Source organism: Podarcis cretensis, assembly GCF_951804945.1.
Source record: "Podarcis cretensis genome assembly, chromosome: 5".
Taxonomy (NCBI): domain Eukaryota; kingdom Metazoa; phylum Chordata; class Lepidosauria; order Squamata; family Lacertidae; genus Podarcis; species Podarcis cretensis.
Window position 1 is genome coordinate 54,742,275 of NC_137174.1, and position 17,050 is coordinate 54,759,324.

The window sequence follows — 17,050 nt, forward strand, 5'->3', positions numbered from 1 at the left end:
CCGACTTATAAAAAATATTGGGGGGGGCCCAAGACCTCCAAACCGCTGCTGCTGGGGGAACGAAAGGGGCGAGCCCCGGGCTGCCCCGACCTTAAGTGAACCTGTGAGGGCCCGCCCTTTGCGGCAGCCGATTGGCTGCCGCCGTGGGCGGTGAATATTAATGAGCTAGGGGGAATCCCCGCTTCTCGCGGGGCTGACGCCAGCCCTGCGAGATTGTTGATGGGTCGAGAGCCCGCAACCCCACCCCCTCTCTAGATCGGGAGTGGCTTTGTTTTTCTTAAATTATTGGGGGGGCAGAGCCCCCCCAAACGAATTTTTGAGGGGGCTCGGGCCCCCACAGGCCCCATGGAGTCGGCGCCTATGCTGCTATTTCCAATATTCTGTGGACAGTCTTTGGCATCTTCTTCTAGTTACTAAGAGGTTAAGCGCTCCTTGTACCAGTGCAGCCTTCCTTGCAACAAGGTCTGGAGGCATCACTTACTACATTACAAAGTGAACATAAAAATGGCCGGACCTGGCTGGAGTATGCATGGATGGTGCCAAGATTATTAACAAGAGATTTGCCCAGGGTGACACAGAGTTCATTATCTGTAGAACATTGTGAGGATGGGTGAACTGATGGCAAGACAGCTGCTGAGTAGGTTTTAACCCATGGGGAATGAGGGATTTACACAGACAGGGAGATCCGTAGCTGCAGGAATTTCTACTCCATTTATTTTTATTAAGCCTCATAAACACTGAATCGTATATCCACATCCTCTGGGAGACTAGTTCATAGACTTATATGGCTCATTATAACATGTTCTCTCACAATATACTTCTCAAATGCCCTTGTTCTTAAAAAGATCCCATTCCACCTAGTTATACACTCATACTATGTCCCATGGTTTTTCTTCTCACCATAGCTGTGCCCCAAATGCACTTGGGTATTCCTTTCCATCGTGAAGCAACTGGAAAGGGTCCCAGAACTCAGAAAAGAATGCACAATTTCTGTAAAGGAAAAGCACATATGCAAGCTACATTAGATTCCACTATATCAGTGTTTCCAGCTGTTTTTGGACTACAACTCCCATCATCCCTAGCTAGCAAGACCAGTGGTCAGGGATGATGGGAAATGTAGTCCAAAAACAACTGGAGACCCAAGTTTGGGAAACAGCTCTGTATCCACCCCTAACCTAAGCCTTATTTATTTCAGTGAGACTTCCTTTGTCAAACATCCACAAAGTTCTTTAGTACCTTTAGGCGCAGCTCATCAGGCCCTGGAGGTAGCTGAAGTCTCCCATGACTACTAGCTATCTCCTTTTTCAATGTTTGGTAATCTGCTGTAGGAAGGCATCATTCAAGTCTTCAGTCTGGCTTGGTCACCCACAGAAAGGTCACTGTTTCCCTCTCCTACCAATTTTACCCATACTCTCAATCTGCCTTCCATGCTCTGAGTCATGGATCTTTTTGCAAGTGCACACACCTTTTCTATATAATGTTGCTATGTACTCCTCCCTTCCTGTTTGGTCTGTTCCTTTTGAGCAGATGTTCCTTTTGAAATGCTTCTTTAACTGGAGACTTCCATGCTGTACATGCAAGTTTTTGAGCTGCTATCCTGTGCAAACTTAGATGAGAAGATGAAAAGCACAAAAATATAGTGTATACTCACAGTTGAATATACTGATCTATGTTCAGGTACAGTCATTCTGAGGAAAGTACCCATTGGTTTGCAACTCAAGCATGCATAGAATTATAGCCACAAATTATCACAATAAAGAAAATTTCCAAACATAAAAAAACCCCAAACTTTCTATCATTTGCTTCATCTATTACAGCATGACTGCGCATAAAACTAGATCATTAACAAAGTGACAGATGTCACTCATGTTGCTTTATACTCTCTTTGGGAAGTGCTTACTATCAATTAGCAGCGCAGCATATAATTCAGAAATTACTTTCTCAGCCAGTATCCAGCAAATGTGGCAAAAGCCAGAGCAAAATGTCTGATAGAGTAATTTGCTTTGTTCATGTAAAATATTTACCCCTTTTTGTTTCTGTTTGTTTTTACCCAGTGCTTTTTTCTTTAAAAAAATGTTTAGGGGTACTCTCATTTTCCTACTGATTTTGAAATACTGCCCCTCAATAAGACCAAACTTAGATGCACAAATTTTTAGGGGTATGTGTACCCCTGCATCCCCCCAGAAAAAAACACTGTTTTTACCATAGTCTTTCAGTATTTTCAGCCTTCCTGCATACAGGATTGCATATGATTGAATTAGAAAAGAAATATAGTCCATGTAGTCAGCCCCTTCCCCTGAATTTGTGGCAGGGCTATTAATTATATTAGTTAACTAATCATATGACCTGTTAATCAATGGATTGAGCATAATTTTGCATAAATTTACCTGCAAATATTTCTGAAGAAAGAGGCCTTTCTCTGTCAACAGCACTTAAACACCTCTTCCCCCAGAGGCTCATCTAGCATCCTCTTAGTATAGCTTTGCTGTATATTGAAGATGCATTTCTTTACCTTGGAATGTGACAGCTATGATCTTGTGCTTGGTAGGACCATTTTGAACAGTTTTACTTGTTTTATAATTTTAACAATTTTATCTGTTTTTAATGACTGTATATAATAGCATAACTGACCCAGGGACCTCATGGCAAAGTGCCACTAAGAAATCTTATAAATAAATAAAACACCCTCCCAACCTTTCCTGTTCTCTATTTTTCTTTTACTTACAGGAGGTTTTGACATGTGTGACCCCTCTTTACTAGATTTCTGAAGTCTGGTCAATTTCAGGCTCATGCAGACTTCCTTTTAGTGCCTCCTTTAGAATGGGGTGATTCTCATAAGTCAGGAGATGCAAGTTCAAAATATTAACTTCTGTATTTTACAAAACCTCAAAGAAACCCAAATGCTGTTTGCTCCAATTCAATAGTAAAACATGGAATATCCCCCCAGGGAAAGCACAGGATAGAAAAACCCCTGCTTGGACACAGACTTGTGCCTAGAAACACAACACAAAAGTCTGGATGAGTCCTAAATCTTACCAAATTCCATTTTTTATGGGCTCTATCTTAAGCATTCTTTCTGACAAGGGGTGTGCCTGGTTATTTTCTCACCCAGCCCCATGTTCTTGTCTACTACAAACAGTAGGAGGATTGTCACAAATAAATAAGGGTACCTGAAGCATCCTCAATGGCTGAGAATGGTTTGTGTTGTTATAAACATCACTAATGACTTTGTATATAGTAAAACTTTAATGTAACCAGTACGGTCCTCAGCTTTTACACTTCACTTTCCTCTGAACTCACCACTGACAACTATTTTCCCTTCACAACCATGTGCATAACCATCAAACTTTGCACACCACTTCATGCATTTGATGAAGCAGATATGAGTCCAGAAAAGTTTATGCCATCCTTATTTGTTAGTCATTATGTTATCACAGGACAAGGGTGGCGCTGTGGTATAAACCACTGAGCCTTGGGCTTGCTGGTCGCAGTGGGGTGAGCTTCTGTTGCTCGGTCCCAGCTCCTGCCAATCTAGCAGTTCAAAATCACATCAAAGTGCAAGTAGATTAATAGGTACCTCTCCGGCAGGAAGTTAAACGGCGTTTCCGTGCCCTGCTCTGGTTCGCCAGAAGCGGCTTAATCATGCTGGCCACATGATCCACAAAAACTGTCTACAGAAGCGGACAAACACCGGCTCCCTCGGCCTGTAAAGTGAGTTAAGCGCCACAACCCGAGTCGTCTGTGACAGGACTTAACTGTCAGGGGTCCTTTACCTTTATGTTATCACAAGATTCAGTGGCTTTTACTTGACTGCAAGTTTCTGCCACGATCTGTAATGATGATGCAATGAACTATATACCTTAACTGATTTCACCAGGTCTCACAGATGTCCATACTCTGAGCATTCTGACTGCTATAGTGGGTGGCTTTCAGTTTAGATTAGATATCTGGAGCAGTTTGCTTTTGCCCCCTGCTACAGAATTTCCAGTCCACAGATTCTGAATGGAGACACTATTAGATAATATAAATGGAAGACTAAATATAGAAAATTCACGTCACTCAATAAATATATTCATGACACTTATATCTGTACATGTGTGCCTGCTTTTGCATGGACATGCATATATCCATGCATGCATACCTATACAAAAGAAGTGTAAAATAGGCAGACAAATATGCTAATTACTTGGTTGGGTGGGCTGAGCAAACAACTAATATGCATCAGTTTTAATTTTGTTTTAGGTAATGGAATTACTCAACCATCTGTCTGTTCATTTTTTGAATATTGGCACTGCTGATATATCATCCAACAAGAAGTCATGCTGATATATGCCTATTTAATATCTGTGCCAATGGGTGCATCTTGCTGAGGGAGCTTTTTGTGCACCATTCATACTGTTTCTGCCTAGAGAAGCCAGATATGTAAAGTTGTTTCAGTGCATTGCATATTCGCAGGCATGTACACTGGCACAATGAACTGTGGCCAAAATCCAAAGAACTGATATCTGCATGCAGGAGAGCAGAGAGCATGCATAGCCAAGGCTTTATGTTGGTGCCATAGTAGCTCTCACTGCCAAAGAGACAATCTGCTGTTCATTTGGAAAGGCAGTTGCCACTTTGCCAGAAAAAAGTGCTGCAGTTCTGGTTGCGTGTGCATTTCTGCCCCATGTATGCATCTCACCTCTGTGGATTCTGCTCCATGTCTTTATATTTTTAGCTACATGAAATGACACCGGTCGGATTAAAATACTTCTCCTTTGTTTATCCGGATTCCTGAAAGCAGAATTAAGTGATGAGATGGGCTGACATGACCAGTTTCAAAGTAGAGAGGAAAATAGTAGAGGAACCTGGATGAAAGACAGAAAGGACGTGGGGTGTACACAGCAGTTTAATGTAGATTTTATATATCCCATCTGTGCATGCTTTTTCACATCATCCACATGGTCTCCTCATCCAAGCAGCTGTCTGCGCTTTTGCCCTGTTGAATTTAGATCTTCCTGATTTTCAGATAATGTGAGGAGGGGAAATCCAGCATAAAATCATATGGGTCAGATATGTGCAAACTGTGTGCATTTTCACCCTGATGTATACACAGCTCTGGAGAGACATTGCATAGAAGAGTGAGAGTCCAGTGCCCTCTATATACCGACTCTCAGTCCTGCAGATCAAACCAGTCTCTCCATTTTAAAATGACCAGTTACAGCTTTGTCATTGATGTGATTCATTTGATCCAATCTGAATCCTGTCTTATTTCTGTGAGTGAGGAGTGAGATTTGGGAAACTTTAATAACACTTGGCCAGGGGAAGGACGAGAAACAATACAATGGCAGTGTTCCACAGTGAAGGAGGATAAACTTTTGTTTGTGTTCCAGGGTTTCAAGTGCTGAGAGTGAAATACTTTTCACTTAGCAAGTTGACTTGGGTGTTTTAGAATGATGTCCAGATCTGTGGAAAAGTTCCTGCATTTGAGAATGTAACCGGTTTTGTTGTAGAGAAAGACAGTAGGCATGTCAAGTAGTTGATAGTGACACAGTAGCCTATATTACTAGGAATCACTCTGGAAATACAAGCAGCTATCCATATCAATAGTGTATGTAGGACTACCATGAAATCGCCCAAAAAACATTAATGTCTGCATTCACGGTTTCCAATTTCTGCTATATATATTTTAAATTATTTATTTACCACTTTAAGACACTTCTCAGCTCTCACTTTTACCCTCATTATGGAGTTTTGAGCAATGTGTTTGGCATCACGATGACAGCCCTCTCTTTCTTGTGCTGCTCATGTGTTAATGAATGAGTGAAATCTCAGAGGAAGAGAAGTTAACCTTTGCTTTTCCAGTTGACAGTGCTCTGTCTCTAAATTAGTAACACTACATTAGTGACCTCAAAGTTTCATTTTTTCAGTGGCATAGTATTTTACTCAGTCGATGCCACTTTTGGAAAGAATAGGGGGGTTCGGTAGAAACCAAACAAAAACTGAGCAGTGTTTTCTGTAATGCAAAACTGTTGAGCTCCTGCTCAAAATGCAGTTATAGGGCACATCTGTCCTATCCCATTCACTACCAATATTACAATGAACTGTAGCAATGCTGAACACAGTTAAGAACTTAGAACGGATTACAAAAGTATTTGGAAAAGTTCTGATAAGTAGGATGTTTAGTTGTAAAATCCCTTTGCCTTTGAGAAGGTCATCTTTGTTTTGTATCAACTTGTTTGCTTTGCTTGTGTTGCTTTGCACAGCCATGGCACTCACTAAAACGAATACCCTTTCATGGGGGGGGGGGAAAGAATTTCCTAGAGCTTTAGAGGTTTTAGCTATTTCTTTGCCTATCCTCATCCTAAACTCCAGTATTCCTCTGCTTGATCCTTACAGATTATGTTGCTTACTGACCCTGAGATTGAGAGCAGCCTGTTGATCAGTTCTGATGAAGGCGCCACCTATCAAAAATACCGTCTGAACTTCTACATCCACAGCATGCTCTTCCATCCCAAACAGGAGGATTGGATTCTGGCCTATAGTCAGGATCAGAAGGTTAGTATCTGCAGGGGGTGTTGTTTTTGGTCAGCGACATGGTACTTCCTGCAGGCATGGTTTGAAAGTCATTTAAGGAAATGTTTCTTGCCACAGGCCTCTTTCCCATTTCCACAGGTTGAATTCTAAAGCATTGTGCATAGTCCTGCAGATATTTATGGCAACTGGGGTTAACATTTGATGTACTAAGTATGTGAAATTGTGGTATTTAATATCAAATTATAAAATAACCGATTATTTTAGTGGTACATAAGAACAGAGGAGAATTTAGTTTGGTTCACAAGTGTACTGGCCTAATTTACACATCCTAGACTAATGCACAGATCAGATACAATGCATTAAAAATACAATCCAATACAGCAAAAATGCATCTTTTAGGAGAAGCTACATATAGATAAAATATTATTTACATGTGCGTTTGTGACAAAATAAATATTAAAATTTGTACTCATAATTCTTTTTTTTTTAAAAAAAATCACAAGTTAATGAAGAAACAGGGTGGAATAATGATTGAACACATGCAAAATGGACACATTACTGGAAATGGACTGAAATCTTTGTTAGCAGATGGTCACTGTCACCATTGATGCAATCCAAGGTTACAGAACATCCAGGAGGTGCTGGTTTAGACCAGGAGGGGCAAGATTAAGTTAGTTTGTATTGCAATTTACAAAGTAGGGCCCGATCCCCTCTGTGCATGTTGTGCAAGGGGTTGGGAAGGCATCACAACCAATTTGGAAGCGAGGGCTTCCAAAGACTTACTCCAAAGACTGCACAGTGGCAGCAGTAATCCGAGATATTGACAGTAGCCTGAATTCAATGGTAGTGCATTATAGTTCAGCATTGGGTTTTTATTGTCACCTCTGTGCTTATCCTTGGTATTTATACATGGAACCACTCATAGAGAAGCTGCCCCCATGATTGGTTGTTCCATCTTTCTTTGAAATTGTGCTCAATGGAGCTAGCAACAATATAATAAAACACATTTAAAAACTAATAAAAATAAGTTGTTGGGTTAAATAAAGTATCACAAAAAATAATTTTGTTTTTATAAACCAATTTCAGCACACTTCCAAATCAGTTCATGAGCCAAAGGCTTGCCTAAATAAAAATGCTGTTGCCTGTTGGCAGGAGGTCACCAGAGATGAAACTTGCTGGGCCTTCCTTGATAAGATGTCCCAGAGCCTGGGAACAGCCACCAAGAAAGCTCTCTTTTGAGCTTCTGTCAGATGTGCCTCACATATTGATCGGACAGACAAAGTACCGTATTTTTTGCTCTATAAAGCACACTTTTCCCCTCCTAAAAAGGAAGGGGAGATGTGTGTGCGTCTTATGGAGCGAATGCAAGCGGGAGGCTCTGCTCAGCGCTCCCTTTAAAGAGCCGTGTGGAGCATGTGTGGGGGCTTTTCCCTGAGGAGGGAGAAGGGCTGCCCTTCCGCACACTCTTTAAAGGGAGCACGGCTCTTGGGGAAGCCTTAGCCACGCGCAGCCTCTCCCGGGCAGGGGATGAAGGCTCCCCTTGCCCGGGAGAGGCTGCGCGCGGCTATCCCATAAGCCAGGACAGCCAGCGGGATTGCTGCACAGCGATCCCGCTTGCTGTCCTGGCTTCTGGGATTCAGAATATTTTTTTTCTTGTTTTCCTCTTCCAAAAACTAGGTGCGTCTTATGGTCTGGTGCGTCTTATAGAGCGAAGTAGTTTTTCCTGAAGATATTTAAACCTGAGGCTGTTCATACTTAGTTTTTCAGCTAACCTGGTCCTACTTAGTTTCTACTTCATACCAAGGCTAATGCTTTGCTTCCCTTTGAAACGAGAACTTTGCTAGCTGACTCAGGCAGCGCCCTGAGCTCCAGCGGGGAGTGGGTGGAAAGATAGCAGAGGTCTTTCATTTTGACAGACAGGTCTAGATTTTAACCACTGTGAATTTTTCCACCAGTGAAGTTCAAACACCATAACTAGGGGAGGGATGTTTAAAAAAGCATAAAACCTTTGGTTATCACATGGCCATGTGAGATCTGCCTGGGAGACAAGGATGTTTAGAAGACCAATGCACTATTGGCATCCTTCCCAATCCCTTTCTGTTTCCAAACAAGCAATTTAAAATCAATACTTCAATCAATGTGTTTTCATTCCACTCTTTTTCGTTTCTTTTCTTCATGGTTTGTGTTAATTTGGTTGCTATTTTGCAGGCCTTATAGTATTAGGGCATTTCACATTCCCTCTGTTCATTTCTAGGGCTTTCCATGTGATTTACTTGTTCCCTTTAATTCTGTTTCCTTTCTTCTTTCCAACAGGCAACATCCACTTTGATTATTTTTTTTTGGTTCCCTTTGTTTTCTCTTTCTTTTTTTCCTTTCAAGTTTGCACACACGCTTCTCGGAGTCCCCACCCACCCCTTCCGGCTGCATGTGTGTCTGTCTGTTATTTTGTATCCCTTCCCAGTTGTTTTTCTCCCCTTCTCTTTGTTGTAGTTTTCTTGCTCTAAGGTCCATTCTCTCTCTTCAGTTTTCGGGTACCTGTGATTTCATTATCTCAAATTCTTGCTGTCCAGTATTATTAAATGGATTTTTAATTAAGGTTTTCTCTTCCCTCCCCTCTTGAGGCCAGGTACTTTTTTTCTCCAGTCAACTAAGCTTTATTGTAGCTCAAATAAGGTCCCAGTTGCGTTGCTCATTGCTAATCTATTATTGCCCATTTACCAAGGGGAATGTAATTTCACCTGTTTTCAGACTCCCTGCAAACGAAACACAAGGGGAGGTTAAGGTTAAGTGATTTCTATTTTAACCACCCCAAAATGATGAAGTTTGCCCTTGCAGAAGAACCACACTGTACATATTGTTTTGAAAGATGATGGACTTTATTCCCTCAGAAGAGGCAACTGTTTGTACTTTTGTCTAACTCCCTTCCAAGTTGTCATTTAAAAGCACAAAAAGAAACAAGATGTCTGACAAAATAGCAAAGAAATGTAATTATGTTTCTAAGAAATCAAACCTAGGAAATCATTTCTCAACAAGGAGAATAGGGTAATTTTAAAAAGCCAAGTAAACAGGGAAATTAATGGATTTTTTGCACAATCTTATACAACATTGGCTCCTCTCACTATGATTGACAGATGTGCCTGTTCAAGGGAAATAATACTGGTTTGTTAGATGTCCAGCTCAAAGCACTGGCATCCTGAGCTAAGAATACAATCTCTACATCTAGATCTGGTTTATGGCCTGGTCCAGATATACATTGGACGAGCTGGGTTCTTCCACCTAAAAGGATAAACCTTCATTTTATTATCTGCTTTCCTTCCCCTATGTGTAGCAGGTGAACTCACTGCATTCTAAGAGACCCATTACCTCAACACCTGAGCTCTTGTATTTATGTGACTATTTAAAATGTAAACTAGTTTTCCATGATAGACACAATCCAAGGCTTTATAACCTGAGCAATGAACATCCTCTATGACAGAGAACAAACAGGGTGTACTTGGATAGCTGTCCATGATGGGCAAAGTTCGCATTGTGAATCCATCAGGCTTCCGGGTGGGAATAAGCACCTTTAAAATAGATGCATTTATAAATCAAGGTTGACAGAGGAATTGCTCACCTATGTAAACTGGTGTTTGTCAGAGAGAAAGGTATGCAAAAGGGTGGAAAAAGGAATAACAAATAGTAGTTCTCCAAGTATAGTGAGAACCTTTTAATGACTGGCTAATGTGATGGGTAAATGTTGCCCATTAGAACTGTCCCTCATTACGGTTTCAATCTCAGTTTTCCAGGTTAACAGGTATGTATGCTACATTGTTATTCTTCTGAGCTGTAGAGAGCAACATAAACTGAACCCTATACAGTACAATCTGCTGAAACCATCAAGAAATAAATAACTTAAAATGTAATAGTCCAAACAAAGCATTGGGCATTGTGGGGAGATAACATTAATCTCAATGTGCAATTGACTGCATGAAATTTAGCAAGATTAAACAGAAGTAGGTCATTGTAATTAATCTTCTAAGTGAGGCTAATGAATGGGTGTTGTCTTGGGATTTTTAATGTGCAAGAAGATGCCCAGAAAATGCAGTATGGGGTCATCACACTGGTTTTCAGGTGAAGCCGTGAAAGTTCCCATGCATGCATGTAGTACATTGAGGACTAAGGGAAATGGCTCACATGGATGTCAGCTGCTCTGGATTTAATATACATGCACAGAAATATCTGTGAGACTATACCTGGAGTACTGTGTCCAGTTCTGGGCACCACAATTTAAGAAGAATAATTGACAAGCTGGAACATGTGCAGACGAGGGCAAGCAAGATGCTAAAAGTGTCTGGAAACCAAGCCTTATGAGGAAAGGATGAGGGAGTTGAGTATGTTTAGCCTGGAAAAGAGGAGACTGAGAGGAGATATGATAGCCATCTTCACATATCTAAAGGGCTGTCACATGGAGCATGGGGCAAGCTTGTTTTCTCCTGCTCCAGCAGGGAGGACCCAAACCAATGGGTTCAAGTTACACAAAAGGAGATTCTGATTAAACACCAAGAAGAACTTTTTGACACTAAGAGTTGTTTGACAGTGGAACTGACTCGCATGACAGGTGGTGGACTCTCCTTCATTAGAGGTTTTTAAGCAGAGACTGCATGGCCATTAGTCTTGTATGCATTGCAGGGGGTTGGACTAAATGTCCCCCAGAACCCCTTCCAACTCTATGATTCTAATTTCCCTTAATATAATGCATTGTTTCTTTTCACTAATTGATTCATTTTCATGTGCATCTCCCCCTGATATGCATCACAGACAAGTGCAGATTTTGATGGATGGCTATTATTTTTCAGTTCTCATATTGTTACGGAGAGTGCAAATTTGGTAAATTTGGCTTTAAATGTGAACGGAATAGATTCCCCCCCCCCATCCCAGCTGGCCAGTTCCCCCCGGGAGGTTGCCCAGCAGGGAGAATGGTCTGAAGAAGGTCCCCACCCCACCCCACCCGGCCTGAAAATTGCAACTAATTCTAACCATCTGGCTGTTGTTATTGCAAAATTAATCACTTTTTATTATTAATTTTGTATTGGATCCAGATGGTCTCCCCATTGCTAGTCTTTGATGGGGAAATGATTGCAGCTGAGAAATTGCCTCTATGTCACTAAGTTTACAGTCGGCAAACATAGTCTTAGAGCTTGGTGAGGTGTTGTTGTTTTTCTTGAGACTGAACCATGAGAAATATATGTATACCTTGTCTTTTGCTGCCTTGCCCTTCATTTATGAGTTTCTGCAATAGGTACAACTGATAGAATGCATTTTTCTTTTAATTTGCCCATAAACTATAGTGTACAAACTAGGTCATAAAGTGTGCCCTCAGAGTGCATCCATCAGTCGTTTTCTTAACACACCTCACTAAACATTATGTTTTGGGACACATATTAAAATAAATGAAAAAAAATAAACTAGATAGAGGTAGGGAATAGAAGAACAACTCCTAATAAACAGAAGAGGGGGGGGGGCAAACAGATGATACCACGGCAGACAGTCTGATGGCTCTAACAGTCTAAAACAGTCTATCAAGATTCCAAAGTAAGAACTGAAATAAAAAATGTCAGAAATATAGTCGTTTAATTCTGGAGGACATTAACTTATAGAACAAAGGAAACATATATATTTTAATGGAGTTGCTGCAGAGCTTGATTCTAGCTCACCCAGAATGTTATCTTTCATCATTCTGAGTAACTGGTGGGTGGATCCTTTGGAATGTGGTCCAGTGGTTACATGAGACATTGTGCTACCTGAGGCAGGCATCTCAGCCCGTTCTTTGTCCTCTCTCCCTGGCTTACCCCTTAACTGTGTTGCTGTTGCTGACACAGAAGCAGTGCTGGCCATATCTCAGCATCTGCCTCCTCCCCCTTTTTACACTATGAGGAAGGGCAGGCATTCTGGACAAGATGGCCAGGAAGTGGCTAACTATTCTTTATTCATTATTACAAAACTTGTCAAAAGTTACTTTAGTAACTTTAAAGTTTTTAACTAATTTTTAAAAAGGATTTCTAATGACGGTGAGAAAACTGACAGTGCAGGCAATTTTCTGGGCCACCTTACCCATAATGCTTTGCTCTGAAGGATCCCCCAGACCTGAGTGAGGCAATGGGGAAGGAGAGCCAGAGACTGAGATGTGGCCAGTATTGTGCCATGTTAGAAGTAGCAAAGCATTTAACAAGAAGGGATGAGCAAGTGAGGGTCATACTGGACAGCATGAAATGATTCCAGAGTGCCATATACTTCTACTTATTTTTTAAAAATTAATTTATTATTTATACCCCACCCATCTGGCTGGGTTTCCCCAGCCATTCTGGGCAGCATCCAATAAAATATAATAATAATTTAAAAAAAACCAACAACACCTAGGCAGATGGCACTAGCTGGGTGGTTGAAGGGGAAAGCAAGGCAAACAAGCAAAGCAACAAATTTGCCACCCTCTTCACATGCTGCCTGAGGCAAATGCCTCATTTGGCCTCATGATAGAGCTACCTCTTCAAAAGCTTTCTAAGAGTTTCTGCCCGACCTGGTAATAGCTCCTTGGCGGCTTTTTCCATTTACTCTACAGTAGCCTTTCCCAACCCTTTGCCCTCCAGATGTTCCATGCTGACTAGGGCTGACAAGAATTGTGGCCCTAGGACAGATGGACAGATATTTCCTTTTCACTCCCCCCACTATTTGCCAGCTGGTTGCCCCAGAAAACCTCTACAGATAACCAGGAGACCCTCCTAAAAAGTGGGATGGTACCCAGGTATACTGCTGTGGGAGGACAGAACCACCCAGAATCAGACAGACACCCCCCAATACCCTCTGGATAAGCTTTGCAGGGGCACAGGGGGCTGTACAGGGTGGAAGAAATGGGGAACTTGACTTCTATGAACTTCCTTCTAGATAGTTGCGCTGAATCAGGAGTTGGGAAAGGCCACTTAGAGGATGCTAAGTTGGAAATGACTTCTCTGTAGAAAAGCTGCTCCATGTGATAAGATGTCTGTCATGTTCAATGGCTCACCACTACCACAAAATTGCCTCTATGCTACTACAAACCATTTGTGTTGATCTGGAGAAAATTGGTCCCACCACTTGTCTAGCCATTGCATGGCTCACCATGTTTTGTTTTGTTTTGTTTTGATGACAATCCTTCTGTGGCTAAGTGATTAAGGCTGAAATCCTACACCTACTTAGAGAGTAGGATCCATTGAACCCTGTAGGACTTACTTCTGATTAAATATGCTTGTGAGTGTGCTATTTTATGCATTTTCCATGTGGCAGCAGGTATAGTATGTACACTGGTTCTTATCCTTGGGGAAAGATCTATCAATGGACAGATCTATCAATGTATAAGAACCATGACAGCTTACAATGCAGTCTTCTTGTTTAGTTTTCAGTATTGAATAATGGGGATAAACAACAAGGGATGTTATCCCAGTATATCATGCTTGTCAATTTGCTAGGGTTCTCTTACTGACGACTGTTAAATGAGATAGCCTGATCTAGCCCAGCAGTTTGAGTATTTGGGGCTGCTACTGCTTATGGTAGGGCTGATAGCCGAGTCAGAGATTCATATACATTTGGGTGCAAAAGTAGTGCTAGATGAAGTTCTTTTTAATTTGTACTTGTATACATAGCATTTAGGATGAAGATGCATTGAGAAAGGAGAATCAAACTGCCACTATATTTAAGAAAAGAGAAGCATTTGAGAAAAGAGCATTGATTGAAGATACTTTTCCCTGAACATGTTTAATGATGATTGTAAAGGGACACCACAGGAAAACTAATTGCCGGGATGTTAATCTTAGTACATTTTAAATGACTGTTTCTCCTCTAGATGCATATCTGAAGGTTTTATCGCTATCAGTGGTTTCCATGAGAAATAAATAAATAAGTTCCTAGGTAGCTAGGGAAAGATATTGATAGCTTCTGTGCTGTGTGACAAATTTCTTGGTACTATTTTAAGTGTTTGGATTTCCCCCTACATTCATTTGATTTTATACATTAATGAATCTTTCAACTGTGGAGGTATCAAAGTTTGGTTTGGCAGAACTGCCAATTAGGTCAGGAAAGAGGAGGTAATAACAGAATATTTCTTGGATCCTTAGATATGTGTACAGAAGAAATTTCATGGACAGATATTTCATCTTCACTCCCCCCTCTATTAGCCACCTGGTTGCCCCAGAAAACCTCTACAGATAACCAAGAGACCCTCCTAAAAATGTGGGATGGTACCCAGGGATACTGCTGTGGGAGGACAGAACCATCTAGAATCAGACAGACACCTCCCCAATACCCTCTGGATAAGCTTTGCAGGGGCAAAGGGGGCTGTACAGGGTGGAAGAAATGGGGAACTTGACTTCTATGAACTTCCTTCTAGATAGTTGCGCTGAATCAGGAGTGGGGAACATGCAAATCTCCAGATGTTCCTGGACTACAACTCCCATTATTTTTGTGCATTGGTCATGCTGGCTAGGACCGATAGGGTTTGGAGTCTAACAACATTGGGATGGTCCTGCCCTAAGTACGGTACTGACTTAACTGAAATATTCCAGACAGGTGGAATCTCTAGCCTTTAACTCCACTATCAGATTTTCTCACTGCAACAACTGTGTGTTGTGTGTGGTTGTCTGCAGATAAATTTTGATGCATGAATACCTGTTTGAATGTGAGGCCTCCATGAAAACTTGTGCAACCTCAGCATGCAAGTAAGTGGTTGTGCATGTGAATTTCTCTGCAAACAACTGTGTGCACACATTCTTGTTGCATGGAGAAGACCCAGTGGTGTGGACAAGTGATAAAAGCACAACCCCTTCCCAAAGTCAACATGGATATGCCCAACTTGAGAGTAACATGTAAATAGGACTTAGGTCAACCCAGAATGCTATATGTTTACTAAAAACCAAAAAGCACATCCTATCCCTTCCTATTTGAGGAATTCTGTACCCATAATTGCTTCTTGACCTATGTAACCTGTTGCATATATAGACAGATAGGCATATAGACCAAATATTTATACTTGACTGTACATTATACTTTTTTCTTCTGTACTCATCCACAGCACAGAAAATGTACATCTTTTTCAGACCTCCCCTTCCCCACCTTACTTTGAGTACAGTGTGCCAATAAATCATGCATAAATCCCATGGAAATGAATGGGGGGCTATGCAAGATCTTATACAGATCCTATTCACACCCACCCACCAATTCATTATATATAAAATGTGGTGGAGGATTGTGTCCTTTGATCGATAACTTTCCCAGCAGAGAACACATCATGTCTTCATTCTGTACAGCTCATGAATAGTAAATGTTAAATAATAGTCGTCTATAGTGCTCATGGAGAGCAGAGTGTGCCGCATGCCAAGTGGGGACACAATTTACAGTCACTGAGAATCCAGGCCATATGTCTATCTGAAATACAAGTTTCTCCATAATATAGGAAAGAGAGTAGAAAAGGAAGAAATAAGACTATTCCCTAAGGAACAGGGAGATATGACCCTGACTTTTTATTCAGTTTCTGCTTGGTCTGAAATTCACTTTCTGTCCTTGGAGAAGAATGAAAAGAAACTGATGATGATATCAAAATGTTGCTGTCTGCCAAAAAAATATTTTCCACTAAATTGTAAGTGTTTTTAGCATCTGGTAAGCACATTATACAGTTTGATGCAGCAATGGGGATTTATCAATATTTAGGCTCTGGGTGGGGGGAAAGATTGTGTGAGGAGGAAGGATTTACATGAGCAAATACGTTGTATTAAGTAAAAGCTTCTAACAACAACAACAAAAGCAGCACTTCTGCCTATCAAGCAGCAATAGAATGGAATGGGAAGGAAAAAAGATGTCAGTGTCCATTTTGGTGGAACAAAAGCCTGATTGACATCACTGTTTCTTACTTCCAGTCCACCTGTTCGCTCCCAATCCATAATGGCACTTCCCACATAGCAAACATCTGACAAAGCCCCCCAATTGAGAACACTATATTTAATTTACCTGGGTTGTTAGTTCAAGCCATATTTGTGATGCTTCAGTACTTACTAGATATAATTTGACATGCCACATTTTGTTTCATGGTCAATCCATTTATGTGAGTTAAAGGCTTAAAAATGCCTAGCTTGAGTGGCATTTATATTTTGTGATCAATGTCATATTTGTTGGTAACTCTCCTACTGAAATCTCACAAGGAAATTGGCAGACAAGTCCAATGGCCAAGCTGAGGTCTAGAAACATGTCCATTGCTAACCTTTGCTTTCTCAATGTTACTTACACTTCCCCTCAAAAAGATCTCTGTCTGTCTGTCTGTCTGTCTGTCTGTCTGTCTGTCTCTCTCTCTCTCTCTCTCTCTCTCTCTCTCTGTGTGCGTATGTGTGTGTGTGTGAATGAGATCAGATCCATCCCACAGCAAGTACTCCAAAGAAGGAGAAGGAATCTGTTGCTACTGTATGTGCTATCTGTATATTGGAGGGTAAATGAGAGAGAGAGCCTCCTGATGTATATTTTGCTCTAGAGGGCTTAGTTT

At 41.1% G+C, this 17,050-nt stretch overlaps 1 protein-coding gene across 8 annotated transcripts in view; it reads left to right on the forward strand.

The window, feature by feature from the left end:
• SORCS1 (sortilin related VPS10 domain containing receptor 1) overlaps positions 1 to 17,050 on the forward strand; it is a 437,156-nt gene that overhangs the window by 236,298 nt on the left and 183,808 nt on the right. For all 8 annotated transcript variants that reach the window (XM_079976044.1, XM_079976045.1, XM_079976043.1 and 5 more), the window contains exon 4: positions 6,379 to 6,537. In XM_079976044.1, the coding sequence (XP_079832170.1) occupies positions 6,379 to 6,537 (159 nt within the window). The remainder of the gene's footprint in view (positions 1 to 6,378; positions 6,538 to 17,050) is intronic.